General features: G+C 37.2%; 1 protein-coding gene across 16 annotated transcripts in view; it reads left to right on the top strand.

Moving 5' to 3' along the window:
• Positions 1-17,080, top strand: part of XRN1 (5'-3' exoribonuclease 1) — a 134,368-nt gene that overhangs the window by 92,176 nt on the left and 25,112 nt on the right. For 7 of the 16 annotated variants that reach the window (XM_054480703.2, XM_054480708.2, XM_054480712.2 and 4 more), the window contains 5 exons: positions 1,629-1,737; positions 13,444-13,505; positions 15,602-15,712; positions 15,870-15,992; positions 16,424-16,583. In XM_054480703.2, the coding sequence (XP_054336678.1) occupies positions 1,629-1,737; positions 13,444-13,505; positions 15,602-15,712; positions 15,870-15,992; positions 16,424-16,583 (565 nt within the window). Of the gene's footprint in view, positions 1-1,628; positions 1,738-13,443; positions 13,506-15,601; positions 15,713-15,869; positions 15,993-16,423; positions 16,584-17,080 lie in introns of those variants that run through there. The other 9 variants (XM_054480713.2, XM_054480710.2, XM_054480706.2 and 6 more) reach the window with 5 other exon arrangements.

Below are 17,080 nucleotides of genomic sequence, written 5' to 3'. Positions count from 1 at the left end.
GAAGAGCCTTGGGCTGGGCACAGTGGTTCATGGCTGTAATCCCAGCACTTTGGGAGGCCAAGGCAGGAGGAACACTTAAGCCCAGGAGTTCGACACCAGCCTGGGCAACATAACAAGATCCCTGTCTCTACAAAAAAATAAAAAATAGATTTTTAAAAAACTGAAGAGCCTTGAGTGTTTCTGTCCATGTGATCTCATTAGGTCTTCCTTGGTACTCCCATGCATATCACAACTATTTTGGAGCATGCCCACTACCAGTTAGGACATGTTGTGTCTTTGTACCCAGTGTCCATTTGTCTGTGCTGAGAAGAAAGTAAATAGAGCCTACCAAAAGCAAAACGGTGAAATAATTCATTTGTATTGACCTTCTCTAGCCTCCACTTTTGCTTTTTCTTGCTGCTTCAACTGTGGGAAATTGTCTGTCTCTTTTTGCATTCAGGCTTTCTCTCCCTATCCAAAAATGAAAGGATCTGATAGAATCTTCATATGAAACTTATGCCATTTTGCTAATTCTATTTATGAACTGTCTCAATTACTGTAATTTTATCATCAGTCTGGCTATCTAATATTGAAGTCTTCCAACATTTAAAAACCTTGACAATATAAATATTAATAAAAATCAGGTATTGGGATTGTTATTAAATATCCCAATAAAACATGGGATTAATAAAAATTAACATGGAAGGGAATGTAAGTATGCTAACATCCTCAATTTTCATAATATAGAGCCAGAAATGATAAATTTTTTAAAACTTTTTAATGGAAAAGTTTAACCATAATGACGTCAAGTAAATAGAATGAATGAACCCACCAGTACTCATTCCCTACCGTGCTCTAGTCCAGTACTATTTCTTCTATAACCCCTACTCATTTCCCACCTCCACCTACCCAAGGGATGGGATTATTTTGAAGCAAATCTAGGGGGATCTTTAGAGACTGATATTTCTGTTGTGAAGAAACATTTACCTAAAGTTTAGTATTTTGTTTGGTTTCTGCGTTTGTTAACATCAAGCAAAATTAGATTTAATTCTTCTATTGAAAGGAGGATTTTTGGCTGGGTGCAGTGGCTCATGCCTGTAATCCAAGGACTTTGGGAGGCCGAGGTGGGAGAATTGCTTAAGGCCAGGAGTTTAAGACCACCCTGACCAACATGGTGAAACCCCGTCTCTACTGAAAATACAAAAACTAGCCAGGCACGATGGTACTCACCTGTAGTCCCAGCTCCTCAGAAGGCTGAGCCATGAGAGTCACATGAACCCAAGAGGCAGAGGTTGCAGTGAGCTGAGATTGTGCCACTGCACTCCAGCCTTGGTAACAGAGCAAGAATCTGTCTCAAAAAAAAAAAAAAAAAAAAAAAAAAAAAGTAGCATTTTTATAAAATGATTGTTTTCTTTATATCTTGCAAACTAATGCATAGAAAAAATATCTAGAGTGATGATCATTATGTTAATGAGTCCGGTGGTAGAGTTCAAGTGGCTTTAAAAGTCTCTATACTTTTCTATATTACTTAAGTTTTTTCTAAGGAACTATATAATTTTTATAAAAATAATGTAATTATTAAAAGTTGACGATCATAAGTAGTTATAATATTAAGATTTTGTTTAATTTATAAGAATTTTAATTTTCAGGGTACAGTTCTACCTCAAGAAATAAGCCAAGTAAATCAACATCATAAATCTGGCTTTAATGACAACAGTGTTAAATATCAGCAAAGAAAACATGACCCTCACAGAAAATGTAAGTTTTAAATTAGAAAGGTGTACTTGTGTGTGCTGCTTCTTTTTTTAAAAAATAAACAATTTTATTAAGATATAATTCACATACCATAAAGTAAATTCATTATTTTAAAGTACACAATAAGTGGTTTTTTGTATTTTCACAAAATTGTATAACCAACACCACCATCTAAATTTAGAACATTTTTTGTCACCTGAAAAACAAACACCATACCTATTAGCATTCACTCCTCCAGGCCTTGGCAACCCATAGTTTACTTTCTGCCTCTATGGATATGCCTATTCTAGACACTTCATATAAATGGAACCAGAAAATATATGAACTTTTATGACTGGCTTCTTTCACTTGTGTATTTTCAAGATTTATCTATGTTGTAGCATGTTCAGTTGGCCCTCCGTACCTGTGGGTTCCACATCCATGGATTCAACCAACTGAGGATCAAAAACATTCAGAAAAGGCAGGGCACAGTGGCTCATGCCTGTAATCCCAGCACTTTGGGAGGCCAAGGCAGGCAGATCACTTGAGCCCAGGAGTTCAAGACCAGCCTGGGCAACATGGCAAAACCCTGGCTCTACCAAAAATACAAAAATTAGCCGGGTGTGGTGGCATGCACCTGTAGTCCCTGCTATTCGGGAGGCTGAGGTAGAAGGATTGCTTGAGCCTGGGGGGCGGAGGTTGCAGTGAGCTAAGATCAGCCACTACACTCCAGCCGGGGTGACAGAGTGAGACCCCCTCTCAAAAACAAAAAAGAGGATGATTGTGTCTGCTCTCAACATGTACACACTTTTTAATCTTATTATTCCCCTAAACAATACAGTATGACAACTATTTACACAGCATTTACATTGTATCAAGCATTATAAGTAATCTAGAGATTATTTACTATATAAGGAGTACGTTTGTAGATTATATGCAAATACTACACTATTTTGTATAAGGGACTTGAACATATGTGGATTTTGATAGCCACAGGAGGTCTTGGAAGCAATCTTCCACAGATACGGAGGGACAGCTGTATCAGTACTTCATCCTTTCTTATGGCTGAATAATATTCCATTGTATGAATGCTACATTTTGTTTATCGGTTCATCCATTTTGTAGACATGGAGGTTGTTTCCACATTGGGACTATAGTGAATAATGCTGCTATGAATATCTGTGGGAAAGTTTTTGTGTGAATATATGTTTTCAGTTCTCTTGGGTATATGCATATGAGTGAAATTAGTGAGTCATATAGTGGTAACTCTTAAGTTCAGCTTTTTGTAGAACCGCCAAACTGTTTGGATATTACCATTTTACCTTTGCACCAGCGATGTGTGAAGGTCCAATTTCTCCACATCCTTCACAACATTTGTTATTGTCCCTCTCTTTGACGATAGTCATCCTACTAGGTGTGAGGTGGAATGTTCTTGTGATTTTCATTTGTAATTTATTAATGACTAGTAATGTTGAGCATCTTTTCATGTGCTCAACATGCTCAATTACTGACTGTATATCATCTTTGGAGAAATATCAGTTCAAATCCTTGGTTCATTTTTTAATTGGATTTTTTAATCTTTTTTCTTGGTTTGTAAGAGTTCTTTATACATGCTAGATATTACATGCTTCTTGGATATGTGATTTGCAAATATTTTCTCCCATTCTGTGGGTTTTCCTTTAACTTTATACTCTATTGAAACACGAAAGTTTTAAATTTTGATGAAGTCCAATTTGTGTATTTTTTCTGCTTTGTCTTTGGTTGCTTGTACCTTAGGTGTCACATCTAAGAAACCATTCCCTAATCCAAAGTCACAAAGAGTTACAGTGTGTTTTCTTCTAAGAATTTTATAGTTTTAGCTCTTAGATTTAGGTCTCTTTCCATTTTGGTAAAAGTTTATACATGGTATGATGTAGGAGTTCATATTCATTCTTCTGTATGTGGATATCCATTTATCCAAACATTGTTTGTTAAAAAGACTACTCTTTCCCCATTGAATTTTCTTGACACCCCATTGAATAGTCTTGGCACCCTTGTCAAAAATTATTTGACTATAGAGCCAGGCATGCATCTGTAGTACCAGCTGCCCCAGGAGTCTGAGGCAGGAGGATTGCTTGAACCCAGGAGTTTGAGTCCAGCCTGGGAAACATATTAAGACACCATCTCATTTTTAAGAAGTAATTGACTGTAGATGTATGGGTTCATTTCTGGACTCTCAATTCCATTCCACTAATGTATATGCCCGTCCTTATGTGAAATACACAGTCTTGATTACTGTAGCTTTGTTGTAAGTTTTGAAATCAGGAAGTTTGAGCCCTCTTTGTTTTTCTTTTTCAGGATTGTTTTCTCTATTCTGGGCCTCTTGCATTTCCATATGAATTTTATGATCATCTTGCCTATGTCTGAAAAAATGGCAGCTGGAATTTTCATAGGGATTGCATTGAATCTGTAGGTTACTTTGGGTAGTATTGTCATCTTAACAGTATTAAGTTTTCCTGTCCATGAACACAAGATGTCTTTCCATTTATTTCGGTGTTTAATTTCTTTCCATGATGTCTTGTAGTTTTCAGTTATGCAAGTCTTACACTTTTTTGTTAAATTTATTCCTAAATATTTTACTCTTTTTCATGCTTTTTTCAATGGAACTGGGTTTTTAATTTTATGTTTTGATTGTTCATTTCTGTTATAGATATAAAACTGATTTTTGTATATTGCCTTAACTGTTTATTAGCCCTAATTTTTTGTGGCTTCTGCAAATAGAGATAGTTTTACTTTTTCCTATATAATCTCAATGCCTTTTATTTCTTTTGTTGCCTAATTGCTGTGTTTACAACAACTAGTACAGTGCTGAATAGAAGTGGTGAGAACATGCATCCTTGCTAGGTATATATATTTAGGGTTACATGAGATATTTTTTTGCAGGCATGCAATGCATAATGATCACATCAGGGTAAATAGGGTATTCATCACCTCAAGCATTTATCTTTTATGTTAGAAACAACATTATTGTGTTCTCTTATTTATTTAAAAATACACAATTATTTTGATTATAGTCACCCCATTATGCTAGCAAATACTAGGTCTAATTCATCTATTTTTTTGTACCTGCTAACCATCCCCACTTCCCACCCCCCCACTACTCTTCCCAGCCTCTAGTAACCATCCTTCTACTCTGTTTTCATGAGTTCAATCATTTTTAATTTTTAGCTCCCACAAATAAATGAAAACATGTGAAATTTGTCTTTCTGTGCCTGGCTTATTTCACCTAACATATGATCTCCAGTTTGATCCATGTTGTTGCAAATAATAAGATCTCATTCTTTTTTATGGCCGAATAGTACTCCATTGTGTATATGTACCACATTTTCTTTATCTATTCACCTGTTGATGGACACTTAGGTTGTTTCCAAATCTTAGCTGTTGTGAACAGTGCTGCAACAAACATGAAAGTGGAGATAATCTCTGCAATATACTGATTTTCTTTATTTGGGGCATATACCCAGCAGTGAGATTGCTGAATTATTTGGTAGCTCTATTTTTAGTTTTTTACAAAACCTCCAAATTGTTCTCCATAGTGTTTGTACTAATTTACATCTCCACCAACAGTGTACAGGGGTACCTTTTTCTCCACATCCTCACCAACGTTTGTTACTACCTATCTTTTGGATAAAAGCCATTTTATCTGGGGTGACATGATATCTCATTATAGTTTTGATTTGCATTTCTTTGATGATCAATGATGTTGAGCACCTTTTCTTTTTTTCTTTTTTTTTTAAGACGGAGTTTTGCTCTTGTTGCCCAGGCTGGAGTGCAATGGTGCGATCTCAGCTCACTGAAACCTTCGCCTTACTGGTTCAAGTGATTCTCCTGCCTCAGCCTCCTGAGTAGCTGGGATTACAGGCGTGTGCCACCACGCCCAGCTAGTTTTTGTATTTTTAGTAGAGACAGGGTTTCACCATCTTGGCCAGGCTGGTCTCGAACTCCTGACCTCGTGATCCACATGCCTCGGCCTCCCAAAGTGCTGGAATTACAGGTGTGAGCACCTCGCTGAGCAGCTTTTCATATACCTGTTTGCCATTTATGCCTCTTGTTTTGAGAAAAGTCTATTTGAAGCTTTTGCTCATTTTTTAATGAGATTATTAGATTTTTTTCCTAGAGAGTTGTTTGAGTTCCTTATATATTCTGATTATTATCCGTCTTGTCAGATGGATAGTTTGCAAATATTTTTTCCCATTCTGTGTATTGTCTCTTCATGTTGTTGATTGTTTCCTTTGCTGTGTGGAAGTTTTTTAACTTGATGTGATCCCGTTTGTTTATTTTTGCTTTGGTTGCCTGTGCTTGTGGGGGACTACTCAAGAAATCTTTGCCCAGTCCAGTGTCGGAGTTTGCCCAATGTTTTCTTTGAGTACTGTCATACTTTAGGCTTAGACTTAAGTCTTTAATCCATTTTGATTTTTGTATATGGCAAGAGATGGAGGTCTAGTTTCATTTTTCTGCACATGGATATCCAGTTTTCCCAGCACCATTTATTGAGGAGACTACTCTCTCCCTAATGTATGTTCTTGGTGCCTTTGTCAAAAATGAGATGTGTGGATTTATTTCTGGGTTCACTGTTCTGTTCCACCAGTCTGTGTGTTTGTTTTTATGTCGGTGCCATGCCATTTTCATTACCATAGTTCTGTAGTATGATTTGAAGTCAGGTAATGTGATTCTTCCAGTTTTGTTCTTTTTGCTCAGGATACCTTTGGCTATTCTGGGGTTTTTGTGGTTCCATGTAAATTTTAGGATTGTTTTTTCTATTTATGTAAAGAATTTCATTGGTATTTTGACAGGGATTGCATTGAATCTGTAGATCCCTTTGAGTAATAGGACATTTTAACAATATTGATTCTTCCAGTCTGTGAACCTTGGAATATCTTTCTCTTTTTTTGTGTCCTCTTCAGTTTCTTGCATCAATGTTTTATAGTTTTCATTGTAGAGAACGTTCTCTTTGGTTAATTCCTAGGTAATTAGTTTTATCTGTAGCTATTGTAAATGGAATTACTTTCTTGATATCTTTTTCAGATTGTTTGCCGTTGACATATAAAAATGCTACTGATTTTTGTATGTTGATTTTGCATCCTGAAACTTTACTGAATTTATCAGTTCTGATAGTTTTTTGGTGGAGTCTTCAGGTTTTTCCAAATATTGTTTATTTCCCATCTGGAAGGTCTGTACAATGCTGAAAGTGGAATGTTGACGTATCCAGCTATTACTATATTTGGATTTATCTCTTTCTTTAGCTCCAGTAATATTTGCTGTATATACCTGGGTGCTCCAGTGTTCGATATATATTTTTTTACAATTGTTTTTATACAGTTGTTATATCCTCTTGCTCAATTGACCTCTTTATCATTATATAATGATCTTCCTTGTGTCTTACTGTTTTTGTCTTGAAATGTATTTTGTCTAATATAAGTATAGCTAACCCCTGCTCCATTTTGGTTTCCATTGACATTGGATAACTTTTTCCATCCCTTTATTTGTCTGCATGTGTCTTTATAGGTGATGTGTGTTTCTGTTAGGCAACAGATCATTGGGTCTTCTTTTTTTTAATCCATTCAGCCAATCTATGTCTTTTGATTAGAGTTTAGTTCATTGACATTCAGTGTTATTATTGACAAGTGAGGACTTCTTCCTGCCACTTTGTTATTTGTTTTCTGATTGTTTTTTGGTCTTCCCTTCCTCCTTTCCTGTCTTCCTTTCATTATTATTATTCCTTTTATTATTATTTATTTTTCTTCCTTTTATTATTGACAAGTGAGGAGTTACTCTTGCCACTTTGTTATTTGTTTTCTGGTCTTCTCTTCCTCCTTTCCTGGCTTCCTTTTAGTGAAGGTGATTTTCGCTAGTGGTGTGATATAATTTCTTGCTTTTTATTTTTTGTGTATCTGTTTATGTTTTTTGATTTGAAGTTATGAGTCTTGCAAATTCTCTTATAACCCATTATTTTAAGCAACTTAACACTTAACAACTTAACACTGCTTGCATAAACAAAAAGAAAACTAATAAAAAATCTATAATTTAACTTCATCCCCCTGCTTAATAATATTTTGCTGTTTCTATTTATATCTTATTGTATTGTCTATGCCTTGAAAAGTTGTCATAGTTATTATTTTTCATTGGTTCATCAGTTATAAGAGTAGTTTACATACCATACAGTGTTATATGATGTGTTTTTCTGTGTACTTACTATTATCAGTGAGTTTTGTGCCTTCAAATAATGTCTTACTGCTCATTAACATTTTTTGCTTTCTGAGTAAAGTACTCCCTTTCGCATTTCTTGTAGGAGAGATCTGGTGTTGATGAAATTCCTCAGCTTTTGTTTGAGAAAGTCTTTATTTCTCCTTCATGTTTGAAGGATTTTTTTTGTCAGATATACTATTACAGGGTAAAAAATTTTTTCCTTCAGCTCTTTAAATATGTCATGCCACTGTCTTCTCGCCTGTGAGATTTCCACTGAAAAGTCTGCTGCCATATGTATTGTAATTCCATTGTATGTTATTTGTTTCTTTTCTCTTGCTGCTTTATGATCTTTTCTTTATCTTTGACCTTTAGGAGTTTGATTATTAAATGCTTTGAGGTAGTCTTCTTTGGGTTAATTCTGCTTAGTATTCTATAACCTTCTTGTCCTTGGATATTGATACCTTTCTCTAGGTTTGAGAAGTTGTGTGAAATTATCTCTTCAAATAAACTTTCTCCCCCTGTTTCTCTACCTTCTCTTTAAGGCTAATAACTCTTAGATTTGCCCTTTTGAGGCTATTTTCTAGATCTCGTAGACGTGCTTCATTCTTTCTTATTCTTTTCTCTTTTGTCTTCTCTGTGTGTATGGTTGTTTGTTTGTTTGTTTTTGAGATGGAGTTTCACTTTTATTGCCCAGGCTGGAGTGCAATGGTGCAATCTCAGCTCACCACTACCTCCGCCTCCCGGGTTCAAGCAATTCTCCTGCCTCAGCCTCCCGAGTAGCTGGGATTACAGGCATATGCCACCATGCCAAGCTAATTTCGTATTTTTAGTAGAGACAGGGTTTCTTCATGTTGGTCAGGCTGGTCTCGAACTCCCGACCTCAGGTGATCCACCTACCTCGGCCTCCCAAAGTGCTGGGATTACAGGCATGAGCCACCGCGCCCAGCCTATGTATTTTCAAATAGCCCATTCAAGCTCACTAATTCTTCTGCTTAATCACTTCTGCTATTATGAGACTCTGATACATTTTTCACTATGTCACTTGCATTTTTCAACTCCAGAATTTCTGCTTGATTCTTTTTAATTATTTCAGTATCTTTGTGAAATGTATCTGATAGAATTCTGATTCTTTCTCTGTGTTATCTAGAATTTCTTTGAGTTTCCTCAAAACAGCTATTTGGGGATTTTGTTTGTTTTTATTTTTTGTTTTTGTTTTTGAGGCAGGGTCTTGCCCTGTTGTTGGAGTGCAGTGGTACTATTACGTCTCACTGCAGGCTCAACTGCTTGGGCTCAATCAGTCCTCCCACCTCAGCTTCCCAAAGTGCTGGGATTACAGGCATGAGCCAACGGACCTGACCAAAACAGTTATTTTGAATTCTCTGTCTGAAAGGTCACATATCTCTGTTTCTCCAAGATTGGTCCCTGGTGCCTTACTGAATTTGTTGAAGTCATGTTTTTTGCTGGATGGTCTTGATGCTTGTTGATGTTCATTGGTGTCTGGGGATTAAAGAGTTAGATACTTCACGTAGTCTTCAAAGTCTGGGCTTGTTTGTAGCAGTCCTTCTTGGGAACACTTTCCAAGTATTTGAAATGACTTGGATTTTGTGATCTAAGCCATATCTGCATTAAGGAGCACCCCTAGACGAATAATTCTGTGATTCTTACAGAATCAGAGGTGCCATCTTGGTGATCCTGGAGAAGATTCAAAAGAAATCTCCAGATTCCCAGGCAGACTCTTGTTCTCTTCCTTTACTTTCTCCCAAACAAATGGGGTCTCTCTTTCTGAGCTACCTGGGCTTGGGGATGGGGTGACACAGGTACCCCTGTGGCCACCACCACTGGGACTGCACTAGGTCAGACCTGAAGCCACCACAGTACTGGATCTCGCCCACAGCCCGCCATACCTGGCTGTCAACCTGTGTTTACTCAAGGTCCTGGTGCTCTATAATCAGTAGATGGTGAAACCAGCCAGGCTTATGTCCTTCCCTTTAGGAAAGTGTGTTCCCTTAGGTCCCAGGTAGATCCTGAGATGCCATCCAGGAGATAGGGTCTGAATTTAAAAACCTTAGAAATCTGTGTTGTATTGCAGCTAAGCTGGCCCTGAAACCTTGAGACACTACCCTTCCCACTCTTCCCTTCACTTTCTGCGGGCAGAAGAGTATTTCCCTGTGGCCATCACCAACCACACGCCCATGGGGAGTACTGCTAGGCTGTTGCTGATGAACCCCCAAGGGTTCTTCAGTCAGCTTGTGATAAATGCTGCCTGGCCTGGGACTCACCCTTCAGGGCAGTGGGGTTCCTTCTGGCCCAAGGCACGTCTAGAAATGCCATCTAAAAACCACACCCTAGAATTGGGGACCCTGAGAGCCCACTTAGTGCTCTGTCCCACTTGGCAGAGCTGGTACCTAAGATGCAGACAAAATCTCCTTTACTTTTCCCTCTGCTTTTCTCAAGCAGGACTCTGTCAGTATAATCACCACAGCTGGGCATGTGCTGGGTCTCTTATGAAGCCAGCATGTCTCAGACTCTCATCCAAGGCACATGGATACTACCTGGTATCACTGCTGGTTGTTTCAGCCCCAAGGGTTCTTTAGTTAACAAGTGATGAATCCTGCCAGGACTGGGTTCTTCCCTTCAGGACTGTAGGTTCCCTTCTGGCCCAGGGCGTGTCTAGAGATGTCATCCAGGAGTGCTAAGGCCTGAAATGGGGTCTCATGACTCTGACACAAGCCTAACTGAGTTGGTATCCAAGATACAAAAGTCCTCTTTACTCTTCCCTTTTCTTTCCTCAAGTGGAAGAGAGGGATGTCTTTTGGAGCCTCAAGCTGTGTTGCCTGGGGTTGGGGGAGTTGGGGAAGTGGTGGCACAAGCACTCCCTTAGCTGCCCCAGCAAGAGTTTCAGTAAGTCACCTTCCTAGCAAGTAAAAGGCTGCAAGCCCAACTCAACACTAGGACGTGTAGTCCTTGTGGCCTAGACAGCCTTTCAGGTTTATTTAGGGCTCCAAAGCACTTCAGTCCATGGGGGCAAGGCTTGCAGGTACTCAAGTTCCCACTGTCTTTTTTCTTGAATAAACACTCCCTAGATTGCTGCAAGCCTTTGGTTAACTTCTGTGGTTCTGAAAATATGAATTCTGCTAATTTATGCCCATTCTCTTGTTGCTTTTATGGAGGAGAGAATTTTTGGAGGTCCTTACTCTGACATTTTTGCTGATGTCCCTTCCCTAACTACTTGAGATAAATCTTAGAGTGATCTAGTTACTTTTCTGCTTATAAACACTTGCCTATTGTATACTCCAAATTATATTACAGGCTTTTCTTTAAAATAGGTGCAAATATTTTGTTAATATTCTCTCACATAATTTATATGTTTATACTCTTTAAATTTCTTCAGTAGTGTCTACTGTGTTCAGGCACAGTCGGGAATGAGAATCTTCATCCTGTAGTAATTATTTCTCTTCCCTTGACCAAAGTATTTCCAAATTGCAGAAAATTATTCTTTATGTTCAAAATATGACTCATTTGTTATTCGTTTATTTATTCAACTACTATTTATTGAGTACAAGGCACTGTTCTAGATGCTGGGGATACATGACTAAAAAAGAAGACAAATTTTCTGACCTCTTAGAGTATAATGGAGTTTCCACTCTAAGATGAAGACTGATAATAAGCAAGTAAACAGTAAATTCCATAATCTGAAGTAATAATAAATGCTATGATGAAAAGTAAAACAGATTAAGAGGATAGAGTGACAGGGGGGCTCTTTTAAATTGGGTTTACAAGAACGGCCTTTCTGAGGAGATGAGATTCCAGCAGAGACCCTAATGAAGGGTTCAGGAAGGCATGAACTATGCAAAGCTGGCTGAAGAACTTTCCAGTAGAGGAAATATCAAGTGCAGAGCCCTGAGTCTAACTTATTATATTTTATATATGCATGGTATTTTATTTATCTATATATTATAGGTATTACAATCTTTTAAACATTTTTCTAAAAAGCTATTTTCAAAAAAAATTTTGTGGTTTTTAACTTTGGTTCAGTTTGGTAACTGCTATACCTTTTTTTAATACCAGTATCTATATGTTATTTTGGTTTATTTTACTCTTTAAGTTAAATACAGATTAATGTCCCTGTAAATCTGATAATGATAAATATAGCAAAGGTGTTACATTCAAATGGATTTTAATTTTTGTTCAAATTAATATTTACATAAATGTATGTAAATTATTTGAGTTATTTGGAGTTCCAGTTAGTTTTCTTTTGTGTATGTCTCAACAAATGTTTAGTGTCAATGCACGTCAGCTCACATTTTCTTTTCCTTTGTTTTGTAAGATTACTTTCTTCCCTTCCTCTCTTCCTTACCTCCATTGCCTTCCTTTACTCCCCTTCCTCCCCTTCTCTTTTCCTCTCTCTCTATTCCTTCTCTTACCCTTCCTTCTCCCCTTTGTCCTTCCTTCCCCTGTCTCTGATCTCATTCCCTCCCTCCCATGCCCTCCTCACTGTTCCCCTTCCCCTGCTTCTTTCCTCAGCCTCTCTTTCTTTCTTAATATTCCCTCCCTCCCTCCCTTCCTTCCTTCCTTCCTTCCTTTCTTTCTTTTTCCTCTTCTCTTTCCACCCACCTTTTTATTTTTCCAGACTGGCTTAATGAACAGTCTAGTGATAGAAAGTGTAAAAATAAGTTATAGTAGATCTATATAATCCAGTATATCCAATATAATAGAATATTATGCAATAATTACAAACTACGTTTTTTGTGCTTCTTCATATCTACCTCATGCCCCTCATATTTTTCATCTTCATATTCTGTCATTTACCAAATCCTATGAAAATAATCTCTCAAATTCATCCTTTCCTATCTCCTTCATCTTCACATCCTGTCATTTGCTAAATCCTAGAATTTTTCAAATTCATTCTTTTCATTTCTCCTACCATCCCCCAATTTCCCTTTAACAGAGCTATTAAAATAGCTGCCTGAGTTGGTCTTGTACTATTCTTCTATCTAGCCAGTAGGCTATGGCCATATTTTAATTGTCCTAAAGCACAGTTCTCATCAGATTACTACATGCTTAAAACCTTTCTGTTATTGGCTGCCCATTTCCTACCAACTTAATATAATACCATAGTCTTCAGTGACTTGCAGATTATGGCTCTAACCTGCTTTTTTAGTTCTCTCAAACTCCATTTTACCCTTAACTTCCAGTGGAACTTGCTTTCTGCTTCCATGTCTTTTTTCCCACTATTTCCTTTGCCTGGAGAACTTAACTTCGTAGTCTGCCCTTTAAACCTACCTCCTTCGAGGCCCAATTCAGATGCCACCTTTCCATTTTCTCTATTATTATCTAAGTGTCTCTTCTCCCCCTTATCTATGGTATAAATTCCTTAAGTTCAGAGACTGTGTCTTGAAATTCTCTGAATTTTTAACACAGTGCCTTGCTATTATAAATATTTGGTAGTTTTAATTGTGCAGTAAACACTTCCATTTATGAAAATTTCTGTTTTCTTGTCTCTAGTTAAAGAAGCGTGTAAAAGTCCTAAAGCTGAGTGTTGGTCCCAAAAAATGTCCAATCAGCAGGTAAGCTTCCTTAAAATCAAATTTCTAGTTACCAATTTTTTAATGCAATTGGTGGCTCTGTAGCATTGGACCGAATTTCTCAACCTTTTCAACCAAATTTATAAGGTGTGTGGCCAGAGGGTCACTGAAGTTAAGCTGACAGTCACTTGGATGGGAGGTTGTATACCTGAAGTCCCGGATTTGGAACTAGAGGCACCTGAAATCCTGATTCTCTCATTTAATAGTTGGGTGGCCTTGAGCAATTCACTTTACCTCTCACAGCCTCAATTTTCTCATCTTTAAGTGGAGATAAAAATATTAATCACTTGTCCGGGCATGGTGGCTTACGCCCGTTTATCCCAGCACTTTGGGAGGCCGAGGTGGGCAGATCACCTGAGGTCAGGAGTTCGAGACCAGCCTTGCCAACATGGTAAAACCCCGTCTCTACTAAAAATACAAAAAAAATCAGCCGGGCGTGGTGGCGTGTGCCTGTAGTCCCAGTTACTCAGGAGGCTGAGGCAGGAGAATCACTTGAACCCATGAGGCGAAGGTTGCAGTGAGCCGAAATCACGCCACTGCACTCCAGCCTGGGCAACAGTGAGACTCTGTCTCAAAAAAAAAAAAAGTTAATCACTTGTAGTTGCTCCCAATATATATGGTCTTTTATGTGTGTGTGTGTGTGTGTGTGTATACATAGACATATATATACACACACACAGACATATATATATGGTCTTATACACATAGACATATATATATGGTCTTATATATACACAGAGACATATATATGGTCATATATATATACACACACACACATAGACATAGATATATATGGAAATATATATTTACATATACAATTGAAGTACGTGGAACAAAATAGCAAATTTAACAGGCTAACTTCTGTGGAATTAGATTGGTGTGGGGGAAGCCGAGATCATTTATGTTTTACTTTATATAGTCTCTGCTGTTTACAAGGATTATGGATACATTTTATAATGAAAGAATAACAAATTTTTGATCCAAAAAAATTTGACACGTATATTTATTAGATGTGTACTTTTCTGTATGCCTATCATATTGTAATATATATATTTTTAAAAATTGATCTCTTATAGTAATATATTTATAAAAGGTGTCTTAGCTGAATATTTGGCACATAACAGGTAGTAAATGGAACCCATTAATGTTTAGATACCAGTAAACGGTTTAATTACTTGACTTTTAAGGCCCTCTCCGTTTGAAACTCTTATACTGTAATTTCCTTTCTTCTAGAAAAGGGATTGATAAACTTTTTGTGCAATAGACATCTTTGGTGAAGCCCATGGACTTTTGGTGAAGCCATTATTATTCTCAGAATAGTATTTTTAATGCTAAAATAAAATACATGTGATTTTAAAGAAAACCAGTTGTACTGATATACAATTAGAATCACCACTGTTGTGGTTTTCGTAGTTGATTTGGGCTGCTGTAATAACAATACCATAGACTAGGTACATTTGAACAATAAACATTTATTTCTCACAGCTCTGGAATCTGAGAAGTCCAAGATCAAGGCACTAGCAGAATAATGTCTTTAATGCTAAAAAGATTTAAGAGAAAACCAGTTATATTGAAATACAGTTAGAATCCGGTAAAGTGCCGTTGTCTGGTGGGGGCTCCCTTTCTGGCTTGCAGATGATGCGTTTTCTCATATTCTAACATGATGGAGAGAAAGAACTCTATTCTCTTTCTGTTCATATAAGGACACTAATACCATCATGGGTGTTGCACCCTAAAGACCTCATCTGAACTTAATTACCTACCAAAGGCCCCACCTCCTAATATGATCCCATTAGGAGTTAGGATTTTAACAGAAGAATTTTGGGGGAATACAAACATGCAGACCATATAAGTGGTTTGTTGCCTATATTCATAATTGCAGGAAATGCTAAATCTCATTGAGAGGTTAATGAAGATTAAGGTGTAATTTTCCCCATCCAAGTTTATAGGCCCCCTTTTCTTTTGATATAAAAGGGAAAATAGCACATAAAATTTTTTGCAACAATTTATTTAGAACACTATTACATATTAACTATAAATATATTTGCACAAAAAGTTTATTCTTACTTTTTTTATAGACTTTGGAAGGGCCTGCCAAATATAATATTAAGCTATTGAAGAGAAATGAAAGTCCAGAAGTCTCAGAAACCCAAAAGGTTGTGACTGGTTATCCCAATGCTATTGATAAGGTAAAAAACTATTTATTCCAATTCTCTTCCCAAACTTTAACACCTGGGAAGATGATTGAGTGAAAATCGAATGACCGTTTTTGTACATAAAACTCAGCTTTTTCTGTGTTCTTGTATTATACGTTCATCTTCATGCCCAAAATATTTATTCTTTTAGCCTAACTCTGGAATTGAGAACTTTTTAGCATCTTTGACTATCTCCAAAGAAAATGAAGTACAGTCATCTCATCATGGGGAGCCTCCAAGTGAAGAGCATTTGTCACCACAGTCATTTGCCATGGTTCGTATTTTGTAGGAACTTTCTTACTATGGTAATTTCTCGACTGTTGACCATGCAGACATATCCCATGCAAGTGTTCAAGCACTGCCCTCATGGAGGCTGGTATGTTACATCATTATTGTCATCTTGTGAGGAAACCAGGCTGCCCTGGGCAATTTAGCCATACTTTTTCTCTTTAGACCACAGTTCCCCTGCTTTTCAAACACTGCTACTAGGTAACTGGGATGAAAGTGAAGCAGGAGGATAAGTATCATTTCTATTTCAGAAATGTGGGTGTTGGGTTTTTTTTTTCAGTTTCTATCTGAATGTAGTTAATGTCTTAATTGTTAACAATGGAATTCTTTCCAAGAAAGATCAATAAGTTCTATAGATGTAATGTTGACTTTCTTCTCTTCACCCTCACCATCTCCATGTGAATCATTTTCAAAAAGAAGGGAACACGGATGCTTAAAGAAATTCTAAAAATTGATGGCTCTAACACTGTGGACCGTAAGAATGAAATCAAACAGATTGGTAATGAAATCCCTGTTTCCTCTAACAGAAGAGATGAATATGGATTACCCTCTCAGCCTAAACAAAATAAGAAATTAGGTAAGTAAACTAAGTACTATTACCAATAATATCATTTTAAAAATTCAATTCATTTGGTTCTTTTTAATTGTGTACTTTTAAAGATAAAACTACTTTTATTTTAATATATTCATTTATTTTACAGATGGTGTCTCGCCATGTTGGCCAGGCTGGTCTCAAACTTCTAACCTCAAGCAATCCTCTCACCTCAGCCTCCCAAAGTGCTGGGATTACAGGTATATGCCACCACACCTGGCCCAAAACTACTTTTATTCTTAAAACTATAATTTTTATACTTGTTTCAGTTATATAATAATATAACTGGCCAGGTGTGGCTCATGCCTGTAATCCCAGAACTTTGGGAAGCTGAGGCAGGCGGATCACTTGAGCTCAGGAGTTCAAGACCAGCCTGGGAAACATGGCGGAAACTCTGTCTCTCTAAAAAATACAAAAGTTATCTAGGTGTGGTGGTGTGTGCCTGTAGTCCCAGCTACTGGGGAGGCTGATGTGGTAGGATT

The sequence above is a fragment of the Pongo pygmaeus genome, chromosome 2 (assembly GCF_028885625.2).
Source record: "Pongo pygmaeus isolate AG05252 chromosome 2, NHGRI_mPonPyg2-v2.0_pri, whole genome shotgun sequence".
In the NCBI taxonomy this organism is placed as follows: Eukaryota; Metazoa; Chordata; class Mammalia; order Primates; family Hominidae; genus Pongo; species Pongo pygmaeus.
The sequence above is the reverse complement of the archived record's forward strand: the minus strand, read 5'-3'. Positions and strand labels throughout refer to the sequence as shown.